Source organism: Salvelinus fontinalis, chromosome 14 (genome assembly GCF_029448725.1).
Source record: "Salvelinus fontinalis isolate EN_2023a chromosome 14, ASM2944872v1, whole genome shotgun sequence".
Classification (NCBI taxonomy): domain Eukaryota; kingdom Metazoa; phylum Chordata; class Actinopteri; order Salmoniformes; family Salmonidae; genus Salvelinus; species Salvelinus fontinalis.
In genome coordinates this window covers 31,098,536-31,112,108 of record NC_074678.1, presented here as the reverse complement: position 1 = coordinate 31,112,108, position 13,573 = coordinate 31,098,536, and the positions used below count along the sequence as shown (strand labels likewise).

The following is a 13,573-nucleotide window of genomic DNA, read 5'->3' as shown; positions in this document are numbered from 1 at the left end:
TTGGGCAATGGAAGAATTCCAATCAACCAAACTCCTCTAATGCCAAAACATATATTGATATCCAATGCTGTAGTGACCCACTCTTACAGAGCTGCTCACCTCTATGTACTATAGTGGTCCTAGACCAGAATGGTAGGTAATGACAGCACGTCTTGTGTGACCTTGTGTGTCCTTGCTAAGTCCCTGAGCTGCTGAGGCCTTATTCTCCACTGCCCTGTCTCTGAGTCAGACTGGCTTAGTTTAGCGCCACATGATAATGGAGGATCGGGATGAGGGGATAAAGCAGATATACACATACAGACAGACACAGATTTAGTCCTTCCTTTATTGGAACGAGGGTCATCCTCTTTGGCCACCTCAGGAAAACAGATGTATTTACGTCTACAGCGTTACAGCAGCACATATAGCTCTACACTCGCAAAAGGGATGTGTTCTGGTTCAAGGTTCTGCTCGATCCCATGGTGTTATGTCAGCTGACATCTTATATTAAAGATTCAATTGTTAATTCTCTGGGGTCAAAAGGAAATGGAAAATCTCAGAGCACTGGCACAAATGAATGTTTCTGCACTGTTGGATTGTTCAAACTGTCTACAACTTGTTTTCCTATACAGTACAGACATTATAATACAGTAGAATTGTTTGTACATACAGTATCTTAGTTTATGCATCTGATGCTTAAATTACATTGTTAAAAAATTGATTGGGTTGCAGTTTCATTTCATTTGTATAAAAACAGGATTAGATGATTGGTAGTAACAGAGATGGGATGTAGCTGAGCCAACCTGGCAGGAACTGAGGACAGGAGAGAGCAGAATAGAGTGGACAGTGAATTGTTATCAGGGGACCTTATGCAAAATGTTCTTCTGACCCCAACTGACTGAAAAAGCTGTGGGTCTGTTTTCTTCAGAAGAAGGTTGTCTTTGCTTGTATATGCTAGGAGATTTGACCATTGTAAGGATCCCCTTCCCCTCGTCTACTATTCTGATGGTCATCCACCTTTTCGCCTCGACGGCAGTTTTTCCTCCTTCTCCACTCCCTTGCGGTCACACGCACCTTCCTCAGACCCAGTCTGTGTGCACATAATGACAGTTTGTGTTTGGCATGTACACATTTCTCATATGGAAATATAAGAACAAACTCAGTCACTACTACACCTTTACATGTACACTGCTCAAAAAAATAAAGGGAACACTTAAACAACACAATGTAACTCCAAGTCAGTCACACTTCTGTGAAATCAAACTGTCCACTTAGGAAGCAACACTGATTGACAATAAATTTCACATGCTGTTGTGCAAATGGAATAGACAAAAGGTGGAAATTATAGGCAATTAGCAAGACACCCCCAAAAAAGGAGTGATTCTGCAGGTGGTGACCACAGACCACTTCTCAGTTCCTATGCTTCCTGGCTGATGTTTTGGTCACTTTTGAATGCTGGCGGTGCTCTCACTCTAGTGGTATCATGAGACGGAGTCTACAACCCACACAAGTGGCTCAGGTAGTGCAGTTCATCCAGGATGGCACATCAATGCGAGCTGTGGCAAAAAGGTTTGCTGTGTCTGTCAGCGTAGTGTCCAGATCATGGAGGCGCTACCAGGAGACAGGCCAGTACATCAGGAGACGTGGAGGAGGCCGTAGGAGGGCAACAACCCAGCAGCAGGACCGCTACCTCCGCCTTTGTGCAACGAGGTGCACTGCCAGAGCCCTGCAAAATGACCTCCAGCAGGCCACAAATGTGCATGTGTCAGCATATGGTCTCACAAATGGTCTGAGGATCTCATCTCGGTACCTAATGGCAGTCAGGCTACCTCTGGCGAGCACATGGAGGGCTGTGCGGCCCCACAAAGAAATGCCACCCCACACCATGACTGACCCATCGCCAAACCGGTCATGCTGGAGGATGTTGCAGGCAGCAGAACGTTCTCCACGGCGTCTCCAGACTCTGTCACGTCTGTCACATGTGCTCAGTGTGAACCTGCTTTCATCTGTGAAGAGCACAGGGCGCCAGTGGCGAATTTGCCAATCTTGGTGTTCTCTGGCAAATGCCAAACGTCCTGCACGGTGTTGGGCTGTAAGCACAACCCCCACCTGTGGACGTCGGGCCCTCATACCACCCTCATGGAGTCTGTTTCTGACTGTTTGAGCAGACACATGCACATTTGTGGCCTGCTGGAGGTCATTTTGCAGGGCGCTGGCAGTGCACCTCCTTGAACAAAGGCGGAGGTAGCGGTCCTGCTGCTGGGTTGTTGCCCTCCTACGGCCTCCTCCACGTCTCCTGATGTACTGGCCTGTCTCCTGGTAGCGCCTCCATGCTCTGGACACTACGCTGACAGACACAGCAAACCTTCTTGCCACAGCTCGCATTGATGTGCCATCCTGGATGAACTGCACTACAATGAACTGAATGGAGACTTGGTCTGTGCGGCCCATGTCCAGTATATTCTTCATACTGAGCCTTATGGCTGGTAAGACGAGAGAATAAGAGAATAAGGGAGATAGCAGTATCTTTTTTTCAGGGCAGAAACTCTCAAAATGAAAGATCAAATAAGGGGAACATACAGTACATCTGTTGTGACGAAGGATATCTTCATTCCCATAATGAACTTCCCTGAAGTCCACTGACAAAGACGTCTGATTTTCAGAGAATGTGTTGCTATTTGTAATGTTGAGTAGTTGGTAGGTAAATATTTGTTCTGACTTCAGTTATGGACAAAGAGGCTTAAAGTGCTATTAATCAGCTCCCCTCTTCCCACCATTCAGTTGTGCATTCCTCATTTGCCCGGAAATATCATCCTGTGACACTGCCCTGTCTTTCCGGAGAGCAACTTCCATCCAAATCATGTCCCTTAATGAGGTGGGGGAGATGGAATTAAATAAGACACAGGAACGAGAGAGTGACTGTAAGATGAAATGTGGAGGTGTCTGAAGTAAGTACATGTAAAAACACTGTTGAAGTTTCCTCATGCAACCTAAGTGCAGAAAGAGTTCTCTCAGACTGAGGAGACTGATGTCACGTAAAATACTGAGTACTGCCTCGCAACAGAGCTGAGGCTGTCGAGACTGAATACCGCCTCGCAACAGAGCTGAGGCAGTCGAGACTGAATACCGCCTCGCAACAGAGCTGAGGCAGTCGAGACTGAATACCGCCTCGCAACAGAGCTGAGGCTGTCGAGACTGAATAACGCCTCGCAACAGAGCTGAGGCTGTCGAGACTGAATACCGCCTCCCAACAGAGCTGAGGCAGTCGAGACTGAATACCGCCTCCCAACAGAGCTGAGGCAGTCGAGACTGAATACCGCCTCGCAACAGAGCTGAGGCTGTCGAGACTGAATACCGCCTCGCAACAGAGCTGAGGCTGTCGAGACTGAATAACGCCTCGCAACAGAGCTGAGGCTGTTGAGACTGAATACCGCCTCCCAACAGAGCTGAGGCAGTCGAGACTGAATACCGCCTCCCAACAGAGCTGAGGCAGTCGAGACTGAATACCGCCTCCCAACAGAGCTGAGGCAGTCGAGACGGAATACCGCCTCCCAACAGAGCTGAGGCTGTCGAGACGGAATACCGCCTCCCAACAGAGCTGAGTCTGTCGAGACTGAATACCGCCTCCCAACAGAGCTGAGGCTGTCGAGACTGAATACCGCCTCGCAACAGAGTTGAGGCAGTCGAGACTGAATACCGCCTCGCAACAGAGCTGAGGCAGTCGAGACTGAATACCGCCTCCCAACAGAGCTGAGGCAGTCGAGACTGAATACCGCCTCCCAACAGAGCTGAGGCAGTCGAGACTGAATACCGCCTCCGAACAGAGCTGAGGCAGTCGAGACTGAATACCGCCTCCCAACAGAGCTGAGGCTGTCGAGACTGAATACCGCCTCCCAACAGAATACTGAATACTACCCAACAGTTCAGGCTAGTTTAGCATTAGCTGTAACATCACTGACTAGAATACTACACAAGTACTACATGAGTCATGCCACTCTCCCTCATCAAAAGCAGATTACTGAAAGCAAAAGCATTAGCAAAACCTAGAAATGAACCTAAAGCCTTCTCTCTAGTCAGTAAAGGCATTACTCACTCAGACTAGGACAACCTCCTCAGGGTTGGGTGCATCTTGATCTTCTTGCAGAACACTTGAGACAACAGGCTGTCTCTGTCTGCTGTGTGAGGCTAGCCTGGCAGAGAGGACTGGAGTCCCTCTTGTCAACAACAGGGTCAGTAGCTCTACTCCACCTAAGCTTTAAGTGAAACTGGACTGAAGAGTCGAGTCACTCCTGTGTCTAACTCTAAATAAGTCTGTGTCCCTCATAACCTTTGACACCTAGACCTAATTAATCCTCAAGGGTGTTTCCTGTCAGACTAGAATGATGGCTGTGAATGAGTATGACCATGAGTAGTCAATGGCATCCTTTCTCTGGCAGATTTCATATAAACCTGGTTTCCACCAAATCATGTTTGATGGAAAGTCTTTTAAATGTGTCAAAATAGATATGTATCAATTTAGTAGGACATTCTCCATAAATAGGCCAATTACTGATTATCATATAAGGAAGAAGGATACAATTGGAATTAATTGAAAACATATTGGATGATGTGTAATGAGCACAGACAGTTACTTTCCACATTATTCTGCATCATACATAGCCTGTTGATTATATGTTGAGTGAACAAATGTAGCACCAGTAAACAAATTACACATTTTGACACTGTAGAACGTGGAAAACAGAGATGCAAAATACCTTGTTGGGTTCAGCTGCAGCTGCAGACAAAGATTCCTTTGGCTGTTTCGCTACAGTCCATACACTTCCCTGTATTGTTTCCCTGATCTAAGGCTGTATTTGGTTAATTTTCCTCTCCTTATCTGAGCAGTAGTAACTAATCATCTGGTATCCATAAGATGACACACCAAGTGAAAAAAAGAGATTTCTGCTTTTTTCACTCTGCATTGTGTGTATGATTAAATCTCTACCCAATCCGGAGATAAGCTTCAACACCAAAATGCCAGAGGCAAGACAAGGTCACAGCCTTAACTGTGAGTCAGAAAACTCCTCATATAATGTTAGAAATACAGTTAATTATATCCAGAAATATATTTGTTTATCAGTTTCAAAGAAATGCATTACCTATGTGTAAAACTGTGCTCCAATGGCAGGAGCTGTGGAGGACTGAGCATTTCCCCCAGACAAAACAGGAAACACAGAAGCTATCTACTCTGAGCAGTAGAACTCTGTAAGGTCAGTTATACTCTTTCTTTCTATGGAAGGCCTCTGTGAGGACAAAGAACCAATAGATGACGGTGATGGAGGTGTTGACAACAACGATGCCGATCATGATGGGGTGCATCATGGTGACTGAGGTGTTGGTAGGTTGAGGGAAGTCTGGGCACTGTTTCCACAGCTCTGTGCTTAGCTACGTTTAGTGCACTGGAATGGGTCATTCATCCCCATTTTACTATAGCTGTGGCCCTCCCTCTCAGCATGCTGGTAATTCTCTATCCCTCCACAGAGCTGACAGCTGCCTTTCTTTCCACTCTCTGCAGAGCTCACAACTGAAGATGCACACATACTGTACATCACACGAACAAAAGCTTTCCCCTGATCCGGGTTATGAAAAGAGTATGTTTGTACTGTTAAGTGTAAATGCTACATTTTCATCCCATTTGTAATCTTTTTGAAAGCACATAGGATAGCAATGTGTTTCAGTGGGAATGAGAAAGCTGAAGGGAAATAACTTGTAGAGTATTTCCAAATTCATATGACCCTATTATTATTGTCTCTGATGGCGGAGTATGAGTGGCTGTGTGGATTAGCCGTCATGATGCAACACCTCCCACTGGGCTAGAACACAGGCTGCCATGATAGTGCTAAACGACACCATTGTGGTATTGTCTCAATGTTATTACCTAAGCCTTTATTTTAATTTGAGATTAAAAATAAATGCGAATGACAGAGCAGAAAAGTGTCTTAACAATCTTGATTGACAAATCAGGTTCTGATTTCAGATGCTTATCAGATTATTCTGAATTAAAGATAAATGTGAATGGTTCACTGAGCTTAGGGGGAAAAGTATTACATTATCTTGACAATTTATTAATGTAGCTTCCAAGAAAACAATGAATAAACAAACTAAAACATGGCACAATGCACTGTAATATTATTATTACACTGCCTTGTCTCAGAGGCCAATAATCACTGGCAAGAGTCAAGATTGTTTCAATGAATGAAAATGGGTCTAAGTGATAATGAGTTATGACATCTGCGGAAAGCTCTTACAGCGCTGTATAGCAGTTCTCCTATAGCTTCCAATGTCCATGCTTGCCGTTTGGTCCTCACTGCTCCCCTTGCAGTCATAGTAGTCCGTCAGCGTACTGGAACTGTGTGCCGTTCTCATACTCCAGCATGTCCAGGGCTACCTCACAACTCTCCTTCACCACGCGCTCTGCATCTTTCCTATAGCGCTCCAGGATCTTCATACACTCCTCCTTGCCGATGGATCCCAGGGCCTCTGCACACTCGTGTCTCACCATGGCATTCTCCCCGTCCAGCTCCAGAGCTGCCTGCAGCTGGGGGATGCTGGCTGGGTGCTGGATCTGACCCAGGACGTAGCCAATCTCATGGCGGAACAAGGCACTGCTACACTGAAGACCTGTGAAGGATAAAAGGGTTGAGTGAGTGTTGGTGTTTTCAGAGACACTGATAGGAGGGTTACGTAATGATTCAGAGACGCTGATAGTGGAGGGTTACGTAATGATTCAGAGACGCTGATAGTGGAGGGTTACGTGATGATTCAGAGACGCTGATAGTGGAGGGTTACGTAATGATTCAGAGACGCTGATAGTGGAGGGTTACGTAATGATTCAGAGACACTGATAGGAGGGTTACGTGATGATTCAGAGACGCTGATAGGAGGGTTACGTAATGATTGAGACACTGATAGTGGAGGGTTACATAATGATTCAGAGACGCTGATAGTGGAGGGTTACGTAATGATTCAGAGACACTGATAGGAGGGTTACGTGATGATTCAGAGACGCTGATAGGAGGGTTACGTAATGATTCAGAGACGCTGATAGTGGAGGGTTACATAATGATTCAGAGACGCTGATAGTGGAGGGTTACATAATGATTCAGAGACGCTGATAGTGGAGAGTTACGTAATGATTCAGAGACGCTGATAGTGGAGAGTTACGTAATGATTCAGAGCCGCTGATAGTGGAGGTTTACGTAATGATTCAGACGCTGATAGGAGGGTTACGTAATGATTCAGACGCTGATAGGAGGGTTACGTAATGATTCAGACGCTGATAGGAGGGTTACGTAATGATTCAGACGCTGATAGGAGGGTTACGTAATGATTCAGACGCTGATAGTGGAGGGTTACGTAATGATTCAGACGCTGATAGTGGAGGGTTACGTAATGATTCAGAGACGCTGATAGTGGAGGGTTACGTAATGATTCAAAGACACTGATAGGAGGGTTATGTAATGATTCAGAGACGCGGATAGGAGGGTTGCGTAATGATTCAGAGACGCTGATAGGAGGGTTGCGTAATGATTCAGAGACGCTGGAGGGTTACGTAATGATTCAGAGACGCTGATAGTGGAGGGTTACAAAATGATTCAGGACAAGAAAATGTGGTTATGTGAATACGAATGTGGCTGCACATTTTGCAGAAAATAAGCTCTTCAATGCTACAAATTCACTCCTTTATTGACAATTGCCATAGACAGCATAGTCTAAGAAGTCTCTCTAACCATCTCCTAGAGCCAGGACAGCCTCTTCGGTGCCCAGGTTGCGGAGGGCGAACATGGCCCTGTAGCGCTCAAACAGCGGCAGGCTCTCATCCAGGAGCTGTGTCCTCAGCTCAGGGACAGTCTTCCTCTGGGCTGGGGGAGCAGGGTCCACAGAACAGTAAGGGTTTCCGTCGGTGCCCTCCTCTCCATTCTGGTCCCCACCAGATATCAGCCACTCCAGCCGCCTGACAGCCAACTGGCACGTCTCTGCCACCTGGAGGAGAACGAGAGTACTGACATGACCATCATACAGGCACTGTAGGGGCCGATTGACACCTTTCCTACGCACTTCAGTATTTGGTATTCAGACTTACCTTATTCAGTTGCATAACGCGCTCTGCAGGTGTGGCTACCTTGCACGCTCTGAATACATTTCTTTCAACTGCTGAAAACCCTCCCACTTGCTAACCAACAGATTTTATTTGAGTTTATTCAATAGGGTTTATTACATTCATCTTAAGCCATCCCTTTTAGTTTTAATTTAGTCAGACTCACTAGAATATAATTGAGAACAGGTTCAGAATATTAGGTATTAAATAGAAAGTGTAACATGTAAAGTGTTGGTCCCATGAGCTGAAATAAAAAATCCCAGAAACATTCCATTTGTACAAAAAGCTTATTTCGCTAATTTTGTGCACAAATTTGTTAACATTCCTGTTAGTGAGAATTTCTCTCTTGAAATTTGACAAAGTTAGAACTCGTTTCTTGGCTATTAACATTGTTTTGTTCACAAGCTAAGTTGTTTTTCAGCGTTGGCTTGAGTCTGCTGCCTCTGACAGCGAAGAGACACCCTAGTCAGATCCCAAATCTCTCACGTGACAGGAATGGAGTGGCACCGTTAGCACAGTAACATCCTGCCCTTAAAGGCATTAAAAGACTGAGGTCACAAAAAATGAAATTGAGCAATATACCACATTTCTTACTAATACATTTCTTGTTTTAGAAACAAAGCGTGGTAATCAGTATTTTTTTAAATGTAATTATGGCACAAACATATTTTGGCTGGTAAAATAAAATCATAGTGCCTGGTAGATTTTTTAAATCTACTGTACTTGCCACAGGTGGACCAAAAAAAGTTAATTTTAGGCCCTGCTCGATGGCCACTGGCACGTTGGAAAAGTGTGCTCTTCACAAATTAATCTTGGTTTCAACTGTACCGGGCAGATAGACAGCGTGCATGGCGTCTTGTGGTTTGCTGATGTCAACGTTGTGAACAGAGTGCCCCATGGTGGCTGTGGGGTTATGGAATGGACTGGCATAAGCTATGGACAATGAATACAATTGCATTTTATCGATGGCAATTTGAATGCAGAGATATCGTGACGAGATCCTAAAGGCCCATTGTCATGCCGTTCATCATCTCATGCTTCATGATAATGGACTGCCCCATAATTCCTGGAAGCTGAAAATGCCCCAGTTCTTCCATGGCTTGCATACTCGGCCATGTTACTGATTGAGCATGTTCCCACCAATATCCAACAACTTTGCACAGCCATTGAAGTGGAGTGGGTCAACATTACATAGAACACAATCAACAGCCTGATCAACTCTATGCGAAGATGTTGCGCTGCATGAGGCAAATGGTGGTCACACCAGATACTGACTGGTTTTCTAATCCACGCCCAATCTTTTTTTTAAAGGTATCTGTGACCAACAGATGCATATCTGTATTTCCAGTCGTGAAATCCATAGATTAGGGCCCAATTAAATTATTTCAATTGACTGATTTCCTCATATGAACTGTAACTCAGTAAAATCTTTGAAATTGCTGCATGTGCATTTTATTTTTGTTCAGTGTGACTATGCATATTCGTCTCTGTATAAACACCAATTGTTAGATTAAAAAAAGATTCAGATCTTGTAGACAATTTAGGGGTAAGACAGTATTTTATTCAGCATTAAAAAAAGGTTTGGAGAGGCTTTACACAAAATATATTGATGATTCAAAAATTTGTACATCTCCTTCATCCTGAAAGTCGTTATATTCAGTTCAACCCATGGTAAGGTTGGAAGATTAGTGTACATAGAATTACAATATGGAGAATAGTGTACAATAGTAGGCTATACCGTCATCTATTGCCTGCACTAATAGGGTTCAAACTGTTACGGCGTGGTCTCCATAACGATTTAATTAGCCTATTGTTAATAACGATCCTCAACTGCACGGTCGTGACAGCGTTTACAGAGGCTCAAATGAAGCTAAATGAAAACAAATGGAATGATAATGTAGGCTATACCAACTGAAGGGAACTAACAGTAAATTATCAGTTGAATATGTGTGGTTATTAGGCCTACCGACGGTCGATACTGATAGTGGGTAATATTTAACATGATAAAAATAAGAAACAATATCGGGCCAGCCTATAATTAAGACATTTGAGAATGCCCATCCTAGCAAGTTAAAAAGCTGTACAATTGAAATTCTGCATAATGGCACAGTATTTTATCAACTTTGTGGGAAAGTTAATATGTTGACATGCTTCAGTTTGCTGCCATATGACTGGTTTCATTTGTCTCCAGTGATTAAGTTCAAATAGATATACAGTGAATTCAGAAAGTATTCAGATCAGACCCCTTGACTATTTCCACATTTTGTTACGTTACAGCCTTAATCTAAAATTGATTAAAATTTCCCCCCCCCCCCCCTCGATCTACACACAATACCCCATAAAGACAAAGCAAAAACCGTCTGTTTTTTGCAAAAGAAATAAAAACATTATTTACATAAGTATTCAGACCCTTTACTCAGTACTTTGTTGAAGCACCTTTGGCAGTGATTACAGCCTTGAGTCTTCTTGGGTATGACGCTACAAGCTTAGCACACCTATATTTGGAGTTTCTCCCATTCTTCTCTGCAGATCCTCTCAAGCTCTGTCAGGTTGGATGGGGAGCATCGCTGCACAGCTATTTTCAGGTCTCTCCAGAGATGTTCGAAGGGTTCAAGTCCGGGCTCTGGTTGGGCCACTCAAGGACAATCAGAGACTTGTCCTGAAGACGCTTGGCTGTGTGCTTGGGGTCGTTGTCCTGTTGGAAGGTGAACCTTCACTCAGTCAGAGTTCCTGAGCACTCTGGAACAGGTGTTCATCAAGGATCTCTTTACTTTGCTCCGTTCATCTTTCCCTCAATCCTAACTAGTCTCCCAGTCCCTGCTGCTGAAAAACATCCCCACAGCATGATGCTGCCACCACCATGCTTCACTGTAGGGCTGCTGGTGCCAGGTTTCCTCCAGACCATGTCAGAATCACCTCCCGACCAGCTCTAGGAAGAGTCTTGGTGGTTCCAAACTTCTTCCATTTTAGAATGATGGAGGCCACTGTGTTCTTGGACCTTCAATGTGGCAGAAACTTTTTGGTACCATTCTCCAGATCTGTGCCCTGACACAATCCTGTCTGAGCTCCACGGACAATTCCTTCGACCTCATGGCTTAGTTTTTACTCCATCATGGACTGTCAACTGTGGGTCCTTATATAGACAGGTGTGCCTTAGCAAATCATGTCCAATCAATTGAATTTACCACAGGTGGACTCAAATCAAATTGTAGAAACATCAATGATTATCAATGGAAACAGGATGCAACGGGAGTTCAATTTCGAGTCTCATAGCAAAGGGTCTGAATACTTATTTACATGTACCCGTTTTTTACTTGTAATAAATTTGCTAACATTTCTAAACCTGTTTTTCATTTTGTCATTATGGGGTTGTGTGTAGATTGACCAGGATTTAAAAAAATAAATTTTAGAATACGGCTGTAAAATAAGAAAATGTGGAAAAAGTAAATTGCACTGTAAAACAAGCATGATATTTACAATTCCCTTATCCAAACAGATTCCTAATTTACCTAGCTATAATCAAGTTGTAAATTACAGTGCATGGAGTATGGTGTTATTCTATTGAAAAAAAAGTAGATGCTTTTACCACTTGGAACCAGTAGGTCGCTAGACTATTCATGGTTTCCTTGGGCATAAAGTTGGTGGAATTAAGTCAAGGTCAGAATATGGCATATCTCCACACCAAATGAATAGCATAATATTCTCAGGCTTAAATTCAAGGTCAGAATACAGAGAGAGAGAGAAGTACATAAAGGTAATTCCCCCTCAATGAATATTACTATATGTAAATGCTGTGTGTTTTGTTTGATTTCCACAATCTCTTTGCTATTAATTTATATCCAATATGCCTCGTTTTACATACCTCGATGACTGGGTCCTCAGAGTACTCTTTCAGTATGTCAAGGACCTCGAGGTTCCCAATAGCTCCTAATGCTTCCCCTAAATAGATTTTTAAAAAGTGAACCGTTTAGATAAGCACTATTACATTCTGTGAACATGTTTATCAATACAGTATGTATATAAATGAGAGTGGACTCATGATCTGGCATACTGACCTGCTTCATGCCTGACCATAGGCTCCTGTGTTATGTCTTTCAGAACAGTCTCTAGCGTGGGGATGGCTCTCTCGTCCTGCATTTGGCCCAGGCAATATGCCAACTCATGTTTCAACAGAGCAGAGTCATCCACAAAAGTCTGACTGATCCATTCTATGGCCTCTGGTCCACCCACATTACGCAGGGTGAAGAGTGCTCTGAATCGTGTTGTCAGGTCCTGCTTTGGATTGACCAGAATTTTGCCCACTGCGGCCACCTCCTGCTCACTTGCCATTTTGAGAATAATAATGGCTGTAGCTACTGTATCTGAAAAGAGGGAAAATATCAGAAAAGGTGACGATGTTAAGTGAATTAACGGAATATGTGGTTAGCTATTGCACATCTAGTACAAAACACGAAATTCAATCAAACAAGTTTCCCTAGTATAAAAGTAGACAGCTGCATTGCTGGTTCACATCAGCTATGCTTTTCAGGCTAGCAGCCTAGCTAGCTTTAGTTACAGAACCAGTAAGCTAACGTTAGCGAGTAAAGATGTTTGATAACATGGCTAGCTAGCTACGTTTGCTAATGAATATCATGCCATATCCAAGCCGAGTCTCGCTTAGTAAAATACTTCACCGAAACAGCTCAAAGATAATTAATCATACTCACTTCACGGGAATTTTCTGTAACAGTTCGCTACAAGCAGCACTTCATATTTCCCACATGGACAAGAAAGTTCCACAGGCACAAAGCAGAGGATGAGTCGACCCGAGAGGGTTTACTCTGCCAAAAATCTGGATGGTCGAATTTGGTCAACAAAATATGTAATTGCTAATTTGCTATGTGAGGCTTATTTGATCGAATAGAAGTTTCGTAATGGATAGTTGTTACTGATGCACTGAGTGACGGACGCACGTGGTATGTTGGCAACTTTGGGCGAAAGAAAACGAATTTACTGTGGAGATGTGCCTGTTGTTTACATTTGCATATTGCGGTTAGGGAAGTGCACGTGTGAAAAAACTCAATTCGCATTTGCGTTCCTGAACAACGCGACAAAAAAAAACGTTGGCAAAGGTTCGTCTGCAAAACTCAGTCCACTCTGTTCATAACATATTTTAGTTTTGGGAACATAAAACTGTATTGAGATCAAATGTTTAATCGATAAGAAAATTTGCAGAATGTCGGCCAAAATCCATCTCGTTCCATCTTCTCCCACTGCCGGCTACTGGAATTCCTCCCACTACCATTTCTGGTAGTGAGTAGAAAGGCGAAGTGAATGCTTCCTATTTATACTTTCGGTGAAATATCCGTCTCTTTGTTCGATCTGTGGATAGAACGGTCACTCAACTATCGTGTCAATATAATAGATAATCTTTGCACACAGTCTCTGCGCGTGACCAAGAAACACTACAACCTTGCG

At 43.7% G+C, this 13,573-nt stretch overlaps 1 protein-coding gene across 1 annotated transcript; it reads right to left on the bottom strand.

Annotated features, from left to right (window-relative positions):
• Positions 1 to 307: 307 nt before the first annotated feature.
• Positions 308 to 13,536, bottom strand: LOC129810619 (deoxyhypusine hydroxylase-like). The gene is made up of 5 exons (XM_055861311.1): positions 12,823 to 13,536; positions 12,172 to 12,477; positions 11,979 to 12,055; positions 7,749 to 8,001; positions 308 to 6,639 (listed from the first exon to the last, which is right to left on the bottom strand). Exons 2-5 carry the CDS (start codon positions 12,443 to 12,445, stop codon positions 6,341 to 6,343), a joined length of 903 nt encoding a protein of 300 aa, XP_055717286.1. The 5' UTR covers positions 12,446 to 12,477; positions 12,823 to 13,536; the 3' UTR covers positions 308 to 6,340.
• Positions 13,537 to 13,573: the final 37 nt, after the last annotated feature.

Excerpts from the sequence above, each read along its gene's own strand:
- LOC129810619 (XM_055861311.1), bottom strand. The coding sequence starts at position 12,445 with ATGGCAAGTGAGCAGGAGGTGGCCGCAGTGGGCAAAATTCTGGTCAAT. Across the intron at positions 12,056-12,171 it reads TATGGTCAGGCATGAAGCAG|GGGAAGCATTAGGAGCTATT; the intron begins GTCAGTATGCCA and ends AAATCTATTTAG. Across the intron at positions 6,640-7,748 it reads TGTCCTGGCTCTAGGAGATG|GTCTTCAGTGTAGCAGTGCC; the intron begins GTTAGAGAGACT and ends TATCCTTCACAG.